The sequence below is a fragment of the Lepidothrix coronata genome, unplaced genomic scaffold, assembly GCF_001604755.1.
Source record: "Lepidothrix coronata isolate B3197 unplaced genomic scaffold, Lepidothrix_coronata-1.0 Scaffold28, whole genome shotgun sequence".
NCBI classification, from domain to species: domain Eukaryota; kingdom Metazoa; phylum Chordata; class Aves; order Passeriformes; family Pipridae; genus Lepidothrix; species Lepidothrix coronata.
The window spans coordinates 4,183,333-4,202,468 of NW_016690208.1; the positions used below are offsets into that span (position 1 = coordinate 4,183,333).

Consider the following 19,136-nt stretch of genomic DNA (forward strand, 5'->3'; position numbering starts at 1 on the left):
GTGAGCCCAGATCAGGGGAGGCTGAGGAGTTCCAGCAGGAGCTGTGGGCTTTGGAGCTGTCTGAGGGCTCACTTGGGGTTTTGTCCTGGAGTTTGGGAAGGGGAAATGATGGGAAATCCACAGACCAGCAGTGTGAGGCTGCCCCTGGTTGCTCTTCTTGCCCTGTAGCAGTGGTGTGAGTTGTCTGATGGAACTGTGAAATGCAGCTGCTGTTTGACCATCACAAATGGCTGTGGCAAGAAGTTTGATGGAGATCTGAGGTCCCCAGCACAGGAAGGGCATCAACCTGTTGGGATGAGTCCAAAGGAAACCACAAAGATAATTAGAGGGTTGGAGCACCTCTCCTGTGAGGAAAGGCTGAGAGAATTGGGGTTGTTCTGCCTGGAGAAGAGAAGGTTTTGGGGTGACTTAACTAGGGCCTCTCAGTACCTCAAGGGAGCCAACAAGAAAGGTGGAGAGAGACTTGTGACAAGCACCTGGAGTGACAGGACAAGAGGGAATGGTTTCAAACTGATAGAGAGCAGGTTTAGATCAGATATGAGGAAGAAATTCTTCCCTGTGAGATTGGTGAGGCCCTGGCACAGGTTGCCCAGAGAAGCTGTGGCTGCCCCACCCCTGGAAGTGTCCAAGGCCAGGTTGGAGCAAGCTGGACTAGTGGAAGGTGTCCCTGCCTATGGCAGGGGTTGGAACAAGATGAGCTTTAAGGTCCTTTCCAACCCAAGCCATTCTATGACCTTAAATAGGATTTCTTTCCTGTCACCTCCTTTTCTGTGCAAAGTCCAGCTGCCCCTCAAGTCTCCTGTTCACCACCTTCCCCAAACCCTCTCTTTTGCTTTGCATCCCCCATCTCCCTTGGAGCCAGAGGTGGGAATGAAGCCCAGAGCTCTCTGGGTCAGTGGGACCAACACCTCCCAGGCAGACACTGTGACCCTGTTTACACAGGGCTGGTTAAAAGCTGAGCAACTGCCTCCACTCGGGCTCAGCGCAGCTCCAGCTGCAACTCAAGCCAAGGGCTTTGCTTTACTACATATTTTCCACTGTGAGAGAGTCCCCCTTACAATCCACTGGCACATCCATCTTCACGTGGGCGGCACAGCCAGCAGGAGCTGATCTGGTTCCTAATTTTCCACATAGGAAAGGGGAATAAATCAATATGAAACCGGAGCCAGGAAGCGGCGGCGTTCGGCGCGGAGCGGGGGGGAAGCAAAGGAGCGATGGTGTGATGTGCTTGTAAGGAGGGAGAATCGGGTTTTAAACTATCCCTTCATGGTTCACACATATGTCATTGAAAAATAACCCCTGTAGGAAAAAGCCAGCCCTTTAGCTCGGTTATTAGAGGATTATTTGATTTGGAGGGAGAGGGGAAACTTGGAACGGCGTGATGGGCCCTCGGTGACACCGGGAGGTGAGGCTGGATGGGGAGAAGTGCAGCACTCGATGGAATGGCAAAGAAAATAGGGAATTTGAGTATGTGGTCAGGTCTGCATGACCACAAGAAGAAAAGTTGAAGGCTGGGCAGCCTTTGGCAGCCCTGCAGCCTCTAATTTGGGATTATGTGGAGTTTTCGGAGACTGCATATTCCCCTCCGCTCTGCATCACCACTCCAAGGAAAACTGCAATTTCCTCCTTTCCTATGGAAAAGGTAGCCTGGATAACAGGGCACTGCCCAGAGCTGGTTCCTGGACTATGGATAGGGACACCAGCCAGGCTGTGGGGCTGCTCAGGCCCTGCTGCAACAGGGGATGACCTTCAGCAGGTGACAACTGGGACCCCGAGAGTGGTGGCAGTGGTTGTGCTTGGGCTACCTGGTGCTCAGAGAGCAGTGGAGGACAAGGGGAAATGGGGCCTTGGGTTTCTTCCAGGGATTCCTAATGAATACAGCGAGGAAAATGGAGAAAATATGTTTTTTGAGCGTGTCCTATGGAGCGCAGGGGATTGAGTGTGTGCTGCAGAAAGGCGGCGTTATTCGGAATACACGGGACGCAAAATGAGGGGATTATTTCAAAATTGCTTATGGGTTCATCTTCTCACTCTCTCAGCATTATTAACTGCTAGTTAAAGGGCTGACAGAGCAGGACAGACAATGACATCCATTCATTTTGCCCCATTCATTTCTCAGAGGCCTGGGCTGGGCTTTTGTGGGATTTTTCTTTTCCTTTTTAATTTCCATGCTGGACACTGAAGGTCAGGCTGACCCTATCCCCCCTTTCTGTAAATGCCTCCCACAGTGTGCATGCCATGAGTTAATGCAGCTTTCCAGAGGGTCTGAATGAGTTCTGTGGGATGCTGTCCATGGGTCTGAGCCTTGCTGGCACACAGGACACTTGGGTTGGTTCTCAGGGACAGCACCACCATGTCACACTGTCCCATTGCCTTGCCCTTGCATGAAAAATTTCTTTTCTTGACTATCTAACTTGCTAAATCCCATTTCCAGGTGCCTCCTGAGCCACCCTGCTTAAGCATATCCAGGGAAGCCAACTTTCTGAGCAAGTATAAAGAGATTTTTTTGTGAATAGTCTAATTTGCCGCTTGTGAGGTTTCAGAAGCATAATCTGACTTGATGCTTCAATTAGGGAACAAAACCACACCGTGTGAATGTACCTGAGCCAAATCAGCTCCTATTGGAAAACAATTGGGAAGAACTGCTGGAAAAACTGCTGCTGTGGGGTTATTCACATTGGTGGTTTTATGAGTGCTTTGGAATAGAGAATTACCCAAAGAAAGGGCAAAAAGAAAAGCGTGTTTGAATTCTGGAGAGATATCTGAGGGATAGATTTTGGGGGTTTGAGTAATCTCGTGCTCTGAAGTCACTCTCAGCGGGTGGTATTAATATTGTAAACAGATGGTGGGTGCCTCGATTGAAAAATACCTGTGAACTTGGTGGTACAAGTTTTAAGCAGGTTTTAAAGCATTGCTTTCAAAGTTATCCTATAGATTTCCACTAAGCATTTATAATCTGGAGGGGGGGGAGAAAAAAACCAGCTGTTTAAGTGACCACTCTATAAAGGTCTGGATGTAAAAGCAGTGACAACACAGCACATGGTGATTGTGGGGCCTCTATTCTTAGGGCTCAAGGCTGTAATTTGTGTGGAGCATGACATAAATGCTGATTTTAAGCTACCAAATGAGGAGTTTGAAGGCAGAAATCACAGAGGGACGGGCTGCTGTGTGGTCATAGAGGAAAAAAATAACTCCAAGGGTTTGATCCTGGGGTGTTTGAAGAGCCAGTAACAATTACAAGCATGTTGTGCAGATGGATCAGCTGCTGTCCTTGGATAAAGGCTCCTCTGAGGTTGCCTGGGTGGCAGTGCCAGTCAGAGCATGGCCAGCATCTGATGGCAGGTATCAACAAACCCTTGGGCTCTGCTGTGTCCCATGAAATTCCTTTGGGAAGGGCAGCTGGCTGAGCTGAGACCTGGAGCTGCTCACTTTCCTTCTCCGTCCTTCTCGTGTCTGGAAAATTGAGGAGAAGAGGGTGTTTTCCATGTATGGGAATGGATGCAAGAAAAACCTGCTTATTTTGTGGTGTTTCAGCTTCATCTTTTCGCAGTCGCTGCGGGAATTGGGAATCTCAGGGATGCTTTGAGATTAGTCAGGTCTAGGTTCCTTCTAATTTGTGTCTCGTGGTTGCTTCAACTTATGGCAGGAACATTAAAGAGATGAGTTCTGTGCATGCCTGAGTCTGCAGGGATGTCAACTCACAGCAGAGCCTCCCCAGACAATGCACTTGGATGATGGATTTTACTGAGCTGTCTGTTTCCATGACATTTATAGCACTTTAATTATCTCGAGCCTTTTTTCCTTCTGTCAAAAGTGATTGAAATCAGGTGTCAGATCCAAGAGATATTGGGATAGACGGACACACCTGTGGCTGCACGAAGAGATCACACAGGGCTTGGTTTTGGGGGGAAACCAGCCAAAAAAGTGCATTGCTGTCCTAATGAATTCGTTAGAGGAGAATGCTTCCTCGTGTGTTAGCTTAAACCTTCAAATTAAACAGCTCTCCCTGTGGTTGCTCTGGTATCCATGGGGTGAATATTTAGGTACTAGCAGTTGTCATCACAGAGTTGTGTTGTTCCTCTGGTGAAGGTGTTTCCCTCTGGCATATGCCCACAACAGCTCTTCTCCAAATATTTCCTCTCCCTGCAGGGAGAGATCCAGTTCCTTGTGCTGGCAAAAAAATGCAAGAACTGGTTCTGACTGGAGGCCACAGTTAAGATCCCCCATCCACAGAGCAGGTCTGCTAAGGACCTACACCAGGTCTGACCTGAACATCTCACACATTCCCTGGGAGCTGGTGGGAGTGTGCCAAGTCCTCCTGCCAAGCTGGCCCTGCCTGCAGAGTCTCAACCTGCTTTTCTCTCATTCCAGCTCTTCTCAGAATTGAGTTTCCTACTTTTCAGTCAAAACTGGAGAGGGGAAAAGAAAGTCAGACTATTTACCATGTTCATGGGAGTTTTGGAGCAGCCAAAAAAAACTGAGTCACCTTGGAAGGGTTCTCTGCAGTCAGGTTTTTTACTTTTTTCTTTTTTTTTTTTTTAAATTTTCCCCTGAAATAGAAGGGACACCTTTGCCCAGCCAGCAGAGAAGTTATTCCTTCCAGTCAAGCCTGGTTAGTAGCATGTTCTAGATAGATCCATTGCAAAGTTTCCATCCTGTGGCTGTGAGAACCTCTGGTGGCTCAGTCCCAGTGAGCCAAGGAGCTCCTGTCCCATTTCCTGCTCCTGGGGAAGGTGTCACTGCAGGAGGCCTGTAAATGATTTCTCAGGAGAAGAGTGTCAGATGAGGATGGCCCCTGCTGTAGGTGATGCAATTTTTCATAGAATCATAGAATGGTTTGGGTTGGAAGGGACCTGGATGATAATCTGGGTCCAACTCCCTGCCATGGACAAGGACACCTTCCTCTAGACCAGGTTGCTCCAAGCCCTGGCCAGCAACTCTTCATCCTCACAAGATGTCACAGTGACATCTGTAATGTTTCTCAGCAAGCAGGGGACATGCAGGTATAGGCAGCTACATGGGTGTATGTGTCCACACACAAAACATCTCTTATGTGTAACCTACCATGCAGCTGCTGCTTTAGAGAGAAAATATTTACTTCAGCGTGATGAAATTTGAACTAAAAGTCAGGCAGTTTAATAAAAACCTGTGGTTCAGATTCCTTGTTCTTCACATATGTTTCTAATCTGCTGGGGGGGGGTTCAGACCATCTGCTCAGAGCACACAGTTAAAAGCAAAAGTTTAAAAATACTCATTTTGCAAATATAAAGACTCGCCTTACAATAGGCAAGTGAAATTTGAGAGTAATGTTCTCTCTTTATTGGGGTGGAGAGAGGTGGGACTGTCAGGGGGTTCTTCTTTTCTTTCTTTCTTTCCTTTTTTTCCCCCTTTAAAAACCTGAACTGTGCTATTATTTTTCCCCTCTTTGCAAAATAGCTGCAGAAACCTCTCGTATTATTTTTGCCTGTGTTACCACAGTGCTTGGCCAGGCTATAGAGAAGGAGTGAATATAAAGCAGCCTTTTGTCACACCAGTCTGTGCAGCCCCTCTCCCAGTCTGTCTGTCCTTCCAGGCTGGGGCTGCAGGGCAGGGCGAGCCATTCAGCCCCATCCTGCTTTTCATGTCCATAACTGATTGTTTTGCACCCAAAAATCCTCGTAGATAGCTTGTGGTTTGTTTAACAGACATAAATATATAAAAATAGCCAGCAGAGTGTCTGAGCATGACGGTTGTTGATTTAAGGATATCTGTCTCTGGGTGTTTTCAGCAGGTCTTTGTATTTGCTTTGTTTTTTTAAGGCACCTTGGCTGCCTTTTCCCTTTCCTGCAGTCCCAACTTTTTGGCTGCTTTGCCCTGGACATACCTTTCTGTCCTGTAGAAGAGGTTGTGGTGTCTGTGCTCGCTCAAAAGAGGAGGAATGCAGACAAATCCATGGACAGCAGTGGTTCTAAGAGGGACCTGGGTGAGCAGGGAGCTTGAAGTGGAAGGGAAAATCAGAGCTTGCAAATATTTTGTTCCAAAGGACTCCAGTGTGTGGTGATGATGATGATGCCCCCACGCTCAGGGTGGCTGATGTCAGGCTGCCTGCAGGGAGATGTGAGGATAAACAGAAGCTGAGCAGTCACTTCTCCTCTGGGTGGGTCCTGCTCCCTGGGGTAATGAGCTGCAGCAGATATTGGAAGTGTTTGCTCTGCAGTGGAGCACACAGCCTGTGTCTGGGGTTTTGCAGCTCCAGACATGAGTCAAGGGGAAGCTGGACACATCCCGGGATATGTGGGTGTGAGGAACACTGCCTGACCCGGGATGCTCCTCATTGTAAGGACAGGAGACTTAAACCACAGTCCAGTTTTTCCTGGTTGTTTTTTTTTTTTTCCTTAGCTTACATTTTCCCATTTTCTGGAGAAAATCCCCCTTGACACCAGCACCTGTGGCTCTGATGCAGCCTGGCACTGCCCCATCCATGCCAGGCTGGAGGGACTGCGTGGGGCAGAGCTGCTCTTCCCACAGTGCCTTTTCCAGCTTGGAAGCAAAACCCCTGGAGAAATGCATTGCTAGGATGGCCTTGCAGTAAATACTTTGTAGGTCTGATGCTTTCTGTGCTTCTGCCAACACCACCTGCTTTCTGAGCTGCCTCTGTCTCCAGGACTGTTTGTCTCTCTGCCCTGTGTCCCCGAAGTTGCTGGATCCTAATTAAGTGGCAGGTTGCTAATTTGCCTTAGCTGGGTTTTTCCACTCATTTGGTAAGTTCTTGAACAAAAACTGTCCTCCAAGGTCTAGGCACTGGCATTTAGCTAGGAAAGATGGATTGTCCACTGGAAGCAATGCTCATTTATGGATCGCAGTGGGAGACACAGGGTGAGCCTCTGAGATGTGCGTGTGATGCTTCATCCGAGCACTGCAGCCCCTCAGTCAGGCAGGGCCAAGGTTGACTAAGGTGAAATACAATTATCTCAGAGCATAAAGCAGCCCCAGAGCTTTTGGGGATCTTTAAACTGGTGATTAGATGTGTCTTCTGAAAGGATGGAGGCTTCAATTAGGCGAAGTGCCTGGGGATGAATCAGCGTTGGCAGTGAAGGGATGGGGAGCTGGGGCAGGGAGAATGTGTGGGGAATTTGGAGCTTGGCTTGGGCTCTTGCCCCATCATTAAATGTCCGTTTGAGCTTGGTCAGGCTTTTGCATTCTGTCCCTCTTCTGTTTTCTCTATGGCACCGCTGGTCCCTGCACGAGAAGCTCTCAGGGCAGGATGTGACGTGAAGTGGAGCAGAGCAGGGTGGCAGAGGGCTGAGGAAGGGGTGGCTCTAGAGCTCTTACAGGGACTGCAGAGAGCGAAGGGGCTCTGGGCTGTCAGGATTTGGTGAGGATTCCAGGGAAAGTGGCAGGAAGGAGTCAGCCATGATTAACAGGTTTGACAGACTCAGCCACTCGGAAAGGCAAGAAAACCTTTCACCCGCTGAGGATGGGAAGCTGGAGCAGTGGCTGGATCCTGTAAAGCACTGCAGTGTAAATAATCCAGACTGCTGGGGAATACTGTGTATGTTGTCTTTGGGAATTAGCTCTGTGTTCACAAACAAAGAAGGACTTGGGCATAAGCTCTGGCTTCACTTTTGCTCCAGTGAGTGCAGAGGGTGCTCGGTGTCGTGCCGGTGTCTGTGGCTGCTGCTGGGGAATGTTTGCATTAGGGCAGGGGGTTATTTACAGTGGGGTTATCAGGGCTGGGTGGGAAGTAGACACCTGGAAATAAACCCTGTACTGGTGTCTTCTGCTCTGCTAATGACTCGAGTCCTTGACTGGTATTTGGGTACTGGCAGAGCGACAGCTTCTTCAGGAGAGCTTTCCAGAATTAGCAGAGCCATCTGGCTTTTGTTCTCCTCTCAGGGAATTGCCTGTCCTTCCCTTCCAATAAGGAGTCCTTGCTAAACTGCTCCACAATTGTTGTGATATCACACAGACAGACCTACAGCGTGCTGTGGTCTCTGAAAGCACAGAGGAAATGCAGCCCTTTGCTCCAAAAAGCCTCCTAATTTTAAGAAACAGCCATGAGGGTGCTGATGCAGGGATCCAGCAGTTATGGATGGAGGAAGCACGATGTGGTGTTGTCCATCTGTTGGAGCAGGGCTGGGTGTTGGGGACAGCTTGGAGATTCCCAGGGTTCAGGGAAGAGGAAGAGGAGGGGACAGCACTTCCCTGCCTCACTCCTTCAAATCCAGCAGCTGGGACTAGCAGCGATTTAGTGGATTCTCATTTGATAGGAAATTGGGTTCCTCCCTGGGATTGTAAAATAAAAAGGTTGAAAAATTACTGGGGAGGTTAATTACCACTGAGCCGAAGGGCTTATTTTCTTCTTGTTGCTGTGGTCAGGGAAAGAGGCTTGTGTGTTGTCCAAATAATTACTGTGTGTTCTGCAAGTCTAATATCAGAAATGCTCATGGCTGATCCGGGGGTGGGGATGCAGGACTGGGCTGATGTGTGGTCAGAGGGGGTTTCTTGGGGTCCCCAGATGGAGGTCCATGGGAAAGAGAAACCTTTATCAGCCCTTGCTTGAGAGGGTTTTTCTTTGAAGCCATATTTAGTTCTAGGGAAACTTCTATCCCCGTTCTGCTTAATTAAACCTGTTTTTGCTAAAGAAGGCTCAGAAGAGGCTCCTCTCTGAGTGCCAAAAGCCAGCAGGAGCTGTTCTTGTGGTAACTGGAGCCCAGGAGGGGAAATAGCAGAGGCCTCACAGCAAAGCTGCCCCGGCCGATCCCGCAGCCCCTCTGTGCGGGACGGGGACACAAACATCCGGCTGGACTCCAAACCACCGAGGACTCGGAGCTGACTCATGACTGCATCTGAGTCAAGCCTTTTTTTTGTTTTTTTTGTTATTTAGTCAGCCTTTGAACAATTGCCTTCTCATTTTGGAGCGCAAAACTACCATTCCTGTTTGTGGCTGGACAGCAAGAGGGGCTCAGGCTGCAGGGACAGGGACTGGTGGGCACTGATGAGGCTTCATTTGACCCCAGTGCTGCAGCTGGGCTTCTTTTTCTGGAGCAGCTGTGCTTTAATGAGGGATTCTGGGATGAAACCAGTACAGTAAAGGATGCAGAGATGCTCTGAGCACTTAAAATACCTCTGACTGTTGGGATCTCACTATGATAGAACTGGGAGCACACTGAGTCCTGGGTCCCCCTTGTTTTCCTTCTTCCCTGAAGTCTCCAACACCACTTTTACTCCAACCTGCTTGGAACCCTGGAGCAGGGCAGCTGCTGTGTCTGTAGCAGTGAGCATCCCTGGGCAAGTGCTGATGACTGGTTTTATCTAGTGGAACATCTGAGGGCTGGCAGGCTGTCTCTGAGACAGGGATTAGGTTTTTTGGAAGCTCTCTGAGCTTTCACTTCATCATAGAGCTGCATTGAACCTCTGCCACTCTTCAGCCTGGGTTTGGGTTTATGGAACCAGTGAGTTTGTTATAATAAAACTCAGCAATATCTCAGTTACTTCCAATAATTTTGTAGACTTTTTTGATACAGTTGTAGATCCCAGGCCTGTGTTTATCCAATTTAAATGCAGGAGTTTAGAAAAGCACATCAAGCTGCCTTTATTCTTAGGGATGCCATCTCTCAGACTTTTGGGTAATGCACTAAACCAACAGTCCAGTTAATTATCAGTGCATTGCAGTGAGAGCCCTGAAGAATCCCAGTATTTATGGAGCTGCTGCCAATGCCAGATGAAGTCACTCTGATTATCCAGGCCAGCTGTTTTCTTGGGGTTTTTTTTTGGTTTTTTTTGTTGAACCACAATGATTTCTCCAAGTTACTGCAGTTGATGTCATTGGAATTGATGTGACATTTTTTTGCACGCATATAGAATAAGTGTTAAAAAACGCTCCAGAAAGAGCTTTTCCAGTCTTGTCTGGGAGCTGGCTGGGGAGTTGAATTAAACTGGCTTGATGGAACTTAATCCATAAAGCAAATGAGTCATCAGGCATAAATGGCTTTACCATAAATGTCAGACAGATTCTTACTGGTCCTGACAGTCAGCACTTACATCTGTTTGGTGGAGCAAATAAAAGCCTCACAGTTCACAATCATTTTCATAAATGTGCTGTCCTGCCTCGTCCTCTTCACAAGAAGCTCTAGGAATAAAGGTCGAAATGTGATTTATTCCCCTTTTTTAAAAGCTAGCTCTTCTGATGGATGAAATAGTGGGGTTTTTTTTTGGAAAAAAAAAATTGAGCTTTTTATTCTCCACTTGAAATTTTTTGTTGAACCAGCAAAGCACAGCTGTGGTTTGTACACAGGTACAGGGACTGATGGGGATGATGAGGCTTTGTGTGACCCCATTGCTGCAGCTTGGCTTCTTTTCTGGAGCAGCTGAGTTTTAACAAGGGACTCTGGGATGATGCTCAGAGGTGCTCTGAGCACTTATCCTACCTCTGACTTTTGGGGTCTCGCTGTGCTGGCAGAGGAGGGGGCACAAGCCACAACTGTGCTTTGCCTTTGCACGCTACAAACTACCCCAGTTACTGGAGGACTTTCTTGAGCCCTGAGTGCCCAGATGTGCCCAAGAGAGAACTTTTGCCAACTCATTCATGTGCCAAGAGAGAACTTTACCCACTTGTGCGGGTGGCTGAGGGTGAAGGACACTGTGCTGGCGACTTCTCCTTCAGAGCAACACCAGAGCATTAGTGACCAGAGAGTTATATCCCTCTTTGCTTGAAAATAAGGCTTAAAATGATTTGGCTGGTAAAGTCTTCAAAGTACTTTATTGGTGCAGTTGTGAGTTCTCTCTCTTACAAAGGCTCCCTGGAAAACCCGCCGGCGCTGTGTGTGCGTGTGAATTAACGGTATCTTCGTTATCTCCGCCGCAAAAAAGCAGATGCTGACATGGGAAGGAGACGGGCTTTGGGTGGTTTGTGTAACCATAACAGGGGAACAAATAGACACTTGAGTGAGGAAGGGGGAGCAGGGGGCTGGCTGCCCCTTTGTCAGCCTGGGCCGGGGCAGCGGGCTCCTGGTGCAATTTATTAGCGGCAACACACTCGAGAGGACACAAAGGGCTCGCGACCCTCCCAGCACGGCTCGCTCCAGCGCAGGGCGGCTTTTTAAATCAAAGAAATGGGGCTCTTGACAGCACAGCTTTGTGCATCTTTTGTGAAGTTCAGATAGTGGGGCTTTATATTGCGGGCTAAATTAGCCCATTTTATTGTTTTGCGCCGAGGGATGAGGTCAATTGACTGGGAATCTTGCTAACAAGGTTTTTACTCCTGTCTGCTTTTTACAAGTGTTAACACGGGGTATCCACCAGTGCTGTGCACTTGCTGTTAATGAAACAAAGATGAATGGTCTGGTGACCCCCTGAGCTCTCCTCCTTCCCCCACCACTGAGCTGCTCAGCCCATGTCACCGGGCTGGCGCTCGGAGGCTCCCTGGGGCTCTCATTCCCCCAAAATCGGGCGCCTCGGTTTTTCCTTGATTTTCACGCTGCCGCTGGAACAACGAGAAAAGGATGAACTTTGGGCAGGGTGATTGATTGGGTTTGAAAAGGAAATGGGAAAGTAGTGGCCGTGTGGAATGATGCTCGTGAAGCGTGGTGAGCTCTGAAGGAGCTGTCTGATGGGGCTCACACTTTTTCCTGGCACTCTCTGCATTCTAAATTTATTCAGTTACGCACTGATTCTCTCAGGTTCTTGACCCAAAATGAGCAGGAAGCTTCCCCTCTTCATCCTCCCCTGCTCACTCATCAGCAACTGCTGGACCAACACTGTCCTTTGGTGTGTTGAGTGAGTTTGGGGTTTCTGCCATGGCCCCGAGACTGGAGCCTGTGGCTCCTGGGACTTGCAGGTGGTTTTTTGCCATGTACTTAAAGGCACTGTCAATGCCTCGGGCCATCAGAGCCAGAGGATGCTCAGCTCCTGCAGGGAATCAAGCCAGGATTTCTTCTCAGGAACTGCCATCAGCTGAGACTAAAAGTAAACTCAGCTTTAACAGATTCTCTTCTGCTTAACCTTTTGCACTGTGTTTAGCCAACATGCCTTTACTTGCTTTATCTGCTCCTTGAGGAAACACAGTTACAGTCCTGGTCACTTATATGATGCAGACTATCAGCTCTCCTTGAGGTGTAAATCCAACCTTATCAGGAAGAAAAAGCTTTTTCAGCCTTCCTTGCCTCTTGCAGACAAGCACCAGCTCTGCTTTGTGGCTGCTTTATTTCAGCTTATCCCAACAGTGCCAGACACTTCCCGTCATCCTGTGGAAAATGGGGAGCTTTAACCACCTGAGTGAGAGAAGGGCAGAAATGGCTTAACTCGGGTGTCAGTGAGGGCTGACTGAGGTTCCACGTGCAGAAATAGCAACTGGAAGGGTCTTCACATCATCCACTTGAAACAAAAATCCTTGGCCAGGTTGGGCATCCCCTGCTGGAGGGAACTCCAAAGGAACAGCCTGTTTTGTTGCTCTGAACTGCCTTGGAAGACGAGGGATGGTGATATTTGGTGTGAGGAGCCCCATGACACCCCCAGCTCCTTCCAGTCTCTGCTCAGGGCTGGGTGATGTCCTGTAGGTCACACCATGGCCGAGTTCCCCTTGTGGGTCCCATTGGCAGGTGGTGGCCAGAGCTGACTGGAAATGGGAAGTGTTTGACAAGACAAAAACCTGGCATTTTCTGTTTTCCTAATACTCCCTTTCTATTTTTTGGTGGTTACACTGAAAAAGTAAAAGCCAGAACATTAATGACAGAACTCTGCTCTATGAATTTAAAACAAAAAAAAAAGGGGGGGAAGGAAAGGAAAGATTGTTTCTCCTTCTTAAAATGGAAAATTGAAAACCACTTTGCAGACATTTCTGCTAATTTTCTAAAGGTTATTCACTGGAAAAAATGACTAATAAGCTCAAACCAATGCTCAATTTTAGGGTTACTTGTGTAGCATCTGAAAGGTGCCCAGATGTTACAGTGAATTCCTGCAGAGAGGGATGTGATAAACCTGGAATTTGGGGAAGGAAGCTCCATACAGCTGTAAGCTGCTCCTTTCCCTCAGAGTCAGGCAGGTTGTGGCCAGGTCCACATGGTCCTTGCAACCTTCTTTCCCGGTGAATCTCTGCCAAAAATGTGAACAGCACCTTTTTTTAGTGAAGTCAGTGGTCCATGTTCATGGGAGGCTGAGCTCCCCAGGACCCAGAGACACCCATGGCTGGACCATGCAGCCAAGGCAGACTCGGTCCATCATTTCTAAAGTAGCCTTTGGGTTTTCCATGGGGATGTTTGCCAATCTGGCCAGGCTCCATTTGGAGCTTCTGATTCCTATTACATCCCCAAATCATCCTCCCAGTTTTGCTGTAATGCTCCTGCTTTTTTTCCCCTGATGTTTTAGCCATGTTTTAGCCATGTTTTTCTATTATTAAACAAGAATTTTTTTTCCCTCTAATTAAATACCAGCTCTAACCATCCAAGTAGCGAAGTCTTATGTAATTGTCTAAATAAACTGGGCTGAATAAACTGGGTTTTGGTGTCATGGTGAAGCAGTGTGGTGGTTCTTCAGGAAACTACACAGCAATTTCTGCTCTGACCTTGGGGCTGTGGCTGGAGCTTCGTTCTCTCTGCAGCAAGTGCCCCATTAACGAACCTCGGTGCCTAATGAGCTCCCTCTGCACCTGGTTTTTAGTGAGCCACTGCAACCCCCCTCCCTCTTGGCTCTTTTCTTGGATTAGCAGGTGCATTTCTAATCTCTTTCTGTGTCTGTTGTGGGTGGAAAATCGAGGTGAGGCAAGATGTAGGGAGGAGGAGTGATGCCTTTTGTGAGGCAAACTGATGGAGCAGGAGAAGCAGGTAAACAGTTTTTTGGACAGGACAGGGCAACTCTGGAGCTCTGTAGAGCTGCACAGGACCAGGTGGAAAGGAGTTTTTTTTTATTGCCCCCAGCTGATTCGGGGTGTGTAAAGCCCTTTTCTCTTATTTGTCCTGTACCCACCTTACCTGGGGTTGGTGGTGCTGTCGTGCTGTAGGCATGAGGGTGACCCCTCTGCAGATGTGCTTATCTTTTGGGGAGGTGCTTTTGGGACAGGGGATGAAGCACAGCAGCTTCACACCTCGTGGAGCAGCCAGAGATAAGTGGCTTCTTAAACCAGAGGTAAGTGGCTTCTTAACCCAGCCCTGGAACACGGAGGGTTTTCACCTGGCTCATCTCAGGGGCTGTGCCTGTGTCAGGGAGGTGGCTCTGCCAAGTGTTTTGCTTTTGATTTCTTGGTGTCGTTCATGCCTTTGACTGTAGCATCGTGCTGGTGGCTCCATGTGCACCATCCTTTCCCTGACCCTCTGTCCTCCCTTCCCTGCAGGGTGACATCCAGCAGCTCCTGATCGTGGCGGACCCCCGAGCAGCCCTGGATTACTGTGAACACTACAGCCCCGACTGTGACACCGCCATCCCTGACTCCCCCCAGTCCCAGGACCCCAACCAGGATGAATATGTAAGTGTCTCACACGTCTGGGGATGTTTTTTAGGCGGCAGCATCTGGTTCCATGTCGTGGTCACAAAGACGTTCAGCTTCTTCCTCAAGCTCAGCTTCCCAGCGACTCTTCCCTTAACATCCAAGACAGAGCTTGTTTTTAGGATTTGTAGGTTCTGGTCTTGAGTCTTGCCTTCGGGAGTTTTCCTTCTTTCTGCACTGCTCCCATTTCCAGAGACTGTAATGAACATTCACTTGGAGCTCAAAAACTTGTAGGAGAGACAACATGAGCAGAGTGTGAAACATTGACCTTCCCTGGCAGGTCGAGTCTTGTCCAGAACAGGCACCTGTTTCTAAATTTCAAATTTTACTGTTGAACTTGTAAAAGGATTAAACAGTTCTTTTTCAACATTCTTTGAAACAACAGGTGTTAAAAGGAGAGGGTAATATTTTTGCCCATGGATTTGTCATTTGAATTTTGTTTTGGCAGAAATGCTCCTGATTCATCCCCGTAAGCTGCTGTGCTCAGTAGTTTTTCTATGAAGAATTAGCCTCAGGTCTTTTCTTAAAAAAAAAAAGAAAACAAAGAAAAAAAGGCTGATGCAGGATACACTTTAATTTTTTGCTGCCCAATTAAAAATGTCTGCGTGTGACTGACTTCCACAAGAGCATCACCTGAATTTTGACCTTGTTTGAGAGGTCTCAGGCTCAGCTCCCAGCAGTTGGTGCCTGGCATCCTCAGCCACTTCTCAACAACTCTCTTGGTCTGATTTGCTTTCTGTTGGTCTCAGACCTGCGGGTTCCTGCCGAATCCCCACAAAGCTGTAATGCCCTCAGCTCTCTCAGTTTATTTTTGGGATTGAATTCATCCTGCACCTAAGCAGGGCTTTGGGGAGCAGCGTAGTGCTCCTGGTGAGGCACAGCCACCCAGCCCCAGGCAAGTGCTGTAACCAGCGCTTCTGGAGAAACAATAAATAAGAGAAATAAAACACACTTTGGGACGGTCGAAATACGTGGTAGTAAGAAAATAAAACTCTTCTTTCGGAGCCAGCAGTTCAACAAGAGCTGGCTTGTCTCAGGGCCCTGTTACTCCATGTAAGAATAACTCTTCCATGCGCCGGCTGCCAGCGAGAGCGTTGGGCTGGCGAGGAGATTCTCCATGCCCGGCTGTAACCAGCTGGTTTGTTTGGATTTCATTTTGAAGAATGACTGACGCCTTGTGGAACACGCTGAAAATATCTGGTTTCCAGAGCCCTTCTGCCTGCGGGCTGTGGGTGGATGGGAAGTGACAGGGATGCTGTCAGTGCAGTCGGATGAGTGGAAACAGCGGCTCCGGTGCTTCCTTCCCCTCCCTCAGGATGTCAGATGGGTGACCTGGGAGGTCTCAGCAATCTGAGGTTAAAAAAAAAAAAATCATAGAATCGCTGGTTTGGGTTGGAAGGACCTTGAAGTCCATCTAGTTCCAACCCCCTGCCATGGGCAGGGACACCTTCCACTGGACCAGGTGGCTCCAAACCTCATAAAACAGGGTCTTGAACACTGTCAGGGATGCAGCAGGCACAGCTTCTCTGGGCAACCTGTGCCAGGGCCTCACCACCCTCCCAGGGAAGAATTTCTCCCTAATATCTCACCTAACCCTGCCTTCTGTCAGCTTGAAGCCATGCTGTCTAAAGGAGCTGCTAGGAATATGCTGGGGTGCTCATTTTCTGCTTCTCATCTTCTCCCTGCAGTACACGGACGGGGAGGGAGAAGGTGACACCTACTACTATGAATACCCCTACTATGAAGATGTTGATGACTCTGTAAAACCAGAAGCCCCCACCACCAAACCTGGCCCTCCTGAAGTGGCTGCTGGAGAGAGACCTGAAATCAAGGAGGTACCAAGGCGGGGTCCTGGCAAGGATGAGGTTGATAAACAGCATCTTTATAGAAGGGGAGGTGGAGGATGATGCAGAATCTTCTTTTTTTTTTTCTTTTTTTTTTGTTTCCCTGATTCTGGTGTTTCATTTCTGCCACAGGATTATCCTGCTCCCACGGTGCCACCGGAGAGAGGGAACCCCGGGAAGCCACCGAAGGAGGACGGGACAGTGGATGATCCCCTTGTTGATGAGTACAACTACGAAACCATCAACGAGGAGTACTTCACACCCATGCCCTATGAAGACATCAACTACAACGAGGAAGTAGATCCCCAGGGTGGCCTCACTGAAAATGCCGTGGAAGCCGAGCTGCCCACGAGCACCGTCATCACCTACAACGAGACCGATGTAATTTCAACGCATTTTGTTTGTTATTTCTGGTGTTTCTCTCATTTTGTTTGTTATTTCTGATGTTTCTTGCATTTTGTTTGTTATTTCTGGTGTTTCTTTCATTTTGTTTGTTATTTCTGGTGTTTCTCTCATTTTATTAGTTATTTCTGGTGTTTCTTGCATTTTGTTTGTTATTTCTGGTGTTTCTTGCACTTTGTTTGTTATTCCTGGTGTTTCTCGCACTTTGTTTGTTATTCCTGGTGTTTCTTGCATTTTGTTTGTTATTTCTGGTGTTTCTCCCATTTTGTTTGTTATTCCTGGTGTTTCTTGCATTTTGTTTGTTATTTCTGGTATTTCTTAGCCCCTCAAAGCAAAGGAGAAATGAGCACCCAAATGGTAAAACCCCTAAGTGCTTTAGGCAGCTGCTGGAAGAGGAAGTTCCTTGTAAAATATTTTCACTCCAGATATTTCAGGGTGGGGAACGCAGATACTTAGAGTTAAGGATTATTCCCCTGGAAAAATCTGTTCATGTTGACATCTGCATTTCCTTGCATGAAGTGGTTTTCTGACAAAAAGAGAAATGAGGCTTGATTTTAAAATCTAACTAAAAGCATTTTACTTCGAAGTTATTAATATAAATCCTCAAAATGTTGATTCGATGGAGGACATCAATATTTTTCATTTTGGCAGCCCTACTGAATAGCATCTTTGTTTTTCAGTTTATCACTTTAAAAACCCCAACATTTCAACACTGGGAAAAAAACCCCAGTGATTTCAAACAACTGCATTCACCCAGAACGAGCCCCTCTGTTCTGTGCACAGATCAGCTCAGGGATGAGATCAGTCCAGATCCCACAGCTGACGTTTCTGTTGGAGCATTTACACTTTTCTCTACCCATATTTTAATATGCTTCAACTGAAATATGTTGCACTTGAGACTCTCTTATCCCTCAGACTTGCCCAGTTCTCGCCTTTTATACGGATGCTCAAATAGATGAACGTTGGTCTGAGCCTTAGATGAGATGGAGATAAATTGCTGGGGAGCTGCAGAGCTGTAGAATTCACTGTGCAAGGAAATAATGGCACTAGATGAGGCAAATTCTTCATTACCCAGGAATATTAGCAAGGAGAATTCATAGTGGGATAACGTGGAGGTGCTCAAGGCAAGGCTGGATGGGGCTCTGAGCAACCTGCTCTGGTGGAAGGTGTCTCTGCCCCTGGAGTTGGAACTGGATGATCTTTAAGGTCCCTTCCAACCCACACCATTCCACGGTTCTATAATGTTGCCAAGTCCCACCCTACCCCCCAGGAAGAGTTTGGTGGTGGTTTCTCTGGTGGAGAAGAATTACTTGGTTGACGGGGATGTCAAAATTCCAGGTTTTCCGGGAGGCACTGGAAGGTGGCAAAACAGACAGCGAGAGTTGGCCGAGACACTTGGAGTTGGAGCTGGAAGTTTGAATGAAAAGGTGTCGGGGAAAGTGTCCAAGCAAAGAGAGGAGCAGCTGGAGCGAGGCGGGCGTGGATCCAACTGCCCCGAGGGCTGGGGCGTGGGGGGATCCGCTCCAGCCAACTGGGGATGAAAAATGTGCTGGAGAAGGAGGTTGAGCAGCTAAAAAAGATACACAGAGGGAAACAGAAGAGGCTCCAGCGTATCGAGGGAGCGAGCGCCAACCTGAGGGAGCCCAGGGATGGGAAAGTTTTCTGGTTCCTGACAAAGAGCCAGAAATCTTTGGCCAAGATTGAACTTTCTAATAGAGAGGAATTAAAGATTGGATAGCGTGACCTTAATAAAAAAAAAAAATGGGAGAGGAAGTAAGAGGCTCAAGGGCCGCTTTACTGGTTAGGAAAAGGAAATAGAAGAGGAGGAAAGTTCAGGTAGGGAAACACATGGTGTGGCTTTCTGATGGGAAAGCTCAGTCAGGTCTTGGCAAAGCATCTGGCTGCCTCTGGCAGCTCCAAAGGAGCTGGTGTTTGGATGGGAAGGGCTGTAGGAATGCTCCTGGGTGGGATATTGCTCCAGTGGATCTTTTAGCTGATGAGCAGAGGAAAGGACACAACTTGCCTGGCTGGAGGAGATTCCCGTGCACTGAGGCGAAGGGTAACATGGCATGACATAGGGAAGACTCCCAAAAAGTGCCAGCCTGAGGGACAGATAGCCAAGAGGATATGGATTCCAGGTTTACACCTTGGAGTAGGAGCTAAGGGTCCTGTCTGCAGCCACAAACTCCTGGGGAAACCAAATCCTTGAGTCCAGCAGAATGGAAGTGGGGATTGGGATTGTGCATATCTTAATAACCCTTCCCAATAGCTGTTATTAGGAACAGGGTTCCAGCAGGAATACAGCCTGCTGGAGTGGATGGAGAAGTTTATGTGCTCTTCAAAACAATTACCTAAAAAACTCCTAAGTTTTTTGGCTAGTTTAGGGAACAAAATAGTGCTCATGGTCATGAGTAAGTGTGGCATAATTTCAA

The 19,136-nt window shown here is 48.0% G+C and overlaps 1 protein-coding gene across 2 annotated transcripts in view; it reads left to right on the forward strand.

Moving 5' to 3' along the window:
• The window catches only part of COL5A1 (collagen type V alpha 1 chain), a 147,155-nt gene that overhangs the window by 49,953 nt on the left and 78,066 nt on the right, over positions 1-19,136 (forward strand). For both annotated transcript variants that reach the window (XM_017810346.1, XM_017810347.1), the window contains exons 5-7: positions 14,306-14,437; positions 16,147-16,293; positions 16,435-16,683. In XM_017810346.1, the coding sequence (XP_017665835.1) occupies positions 14,306-14,437; positions 16,147-16,293; positions 16,435-16,683 (528 nt within the window). The remainder of the gene's footprint in view (positions 1-14,305; positions 14,438-16,146; positions 16,294-16,434; positions 16,684-19,136) is intronic.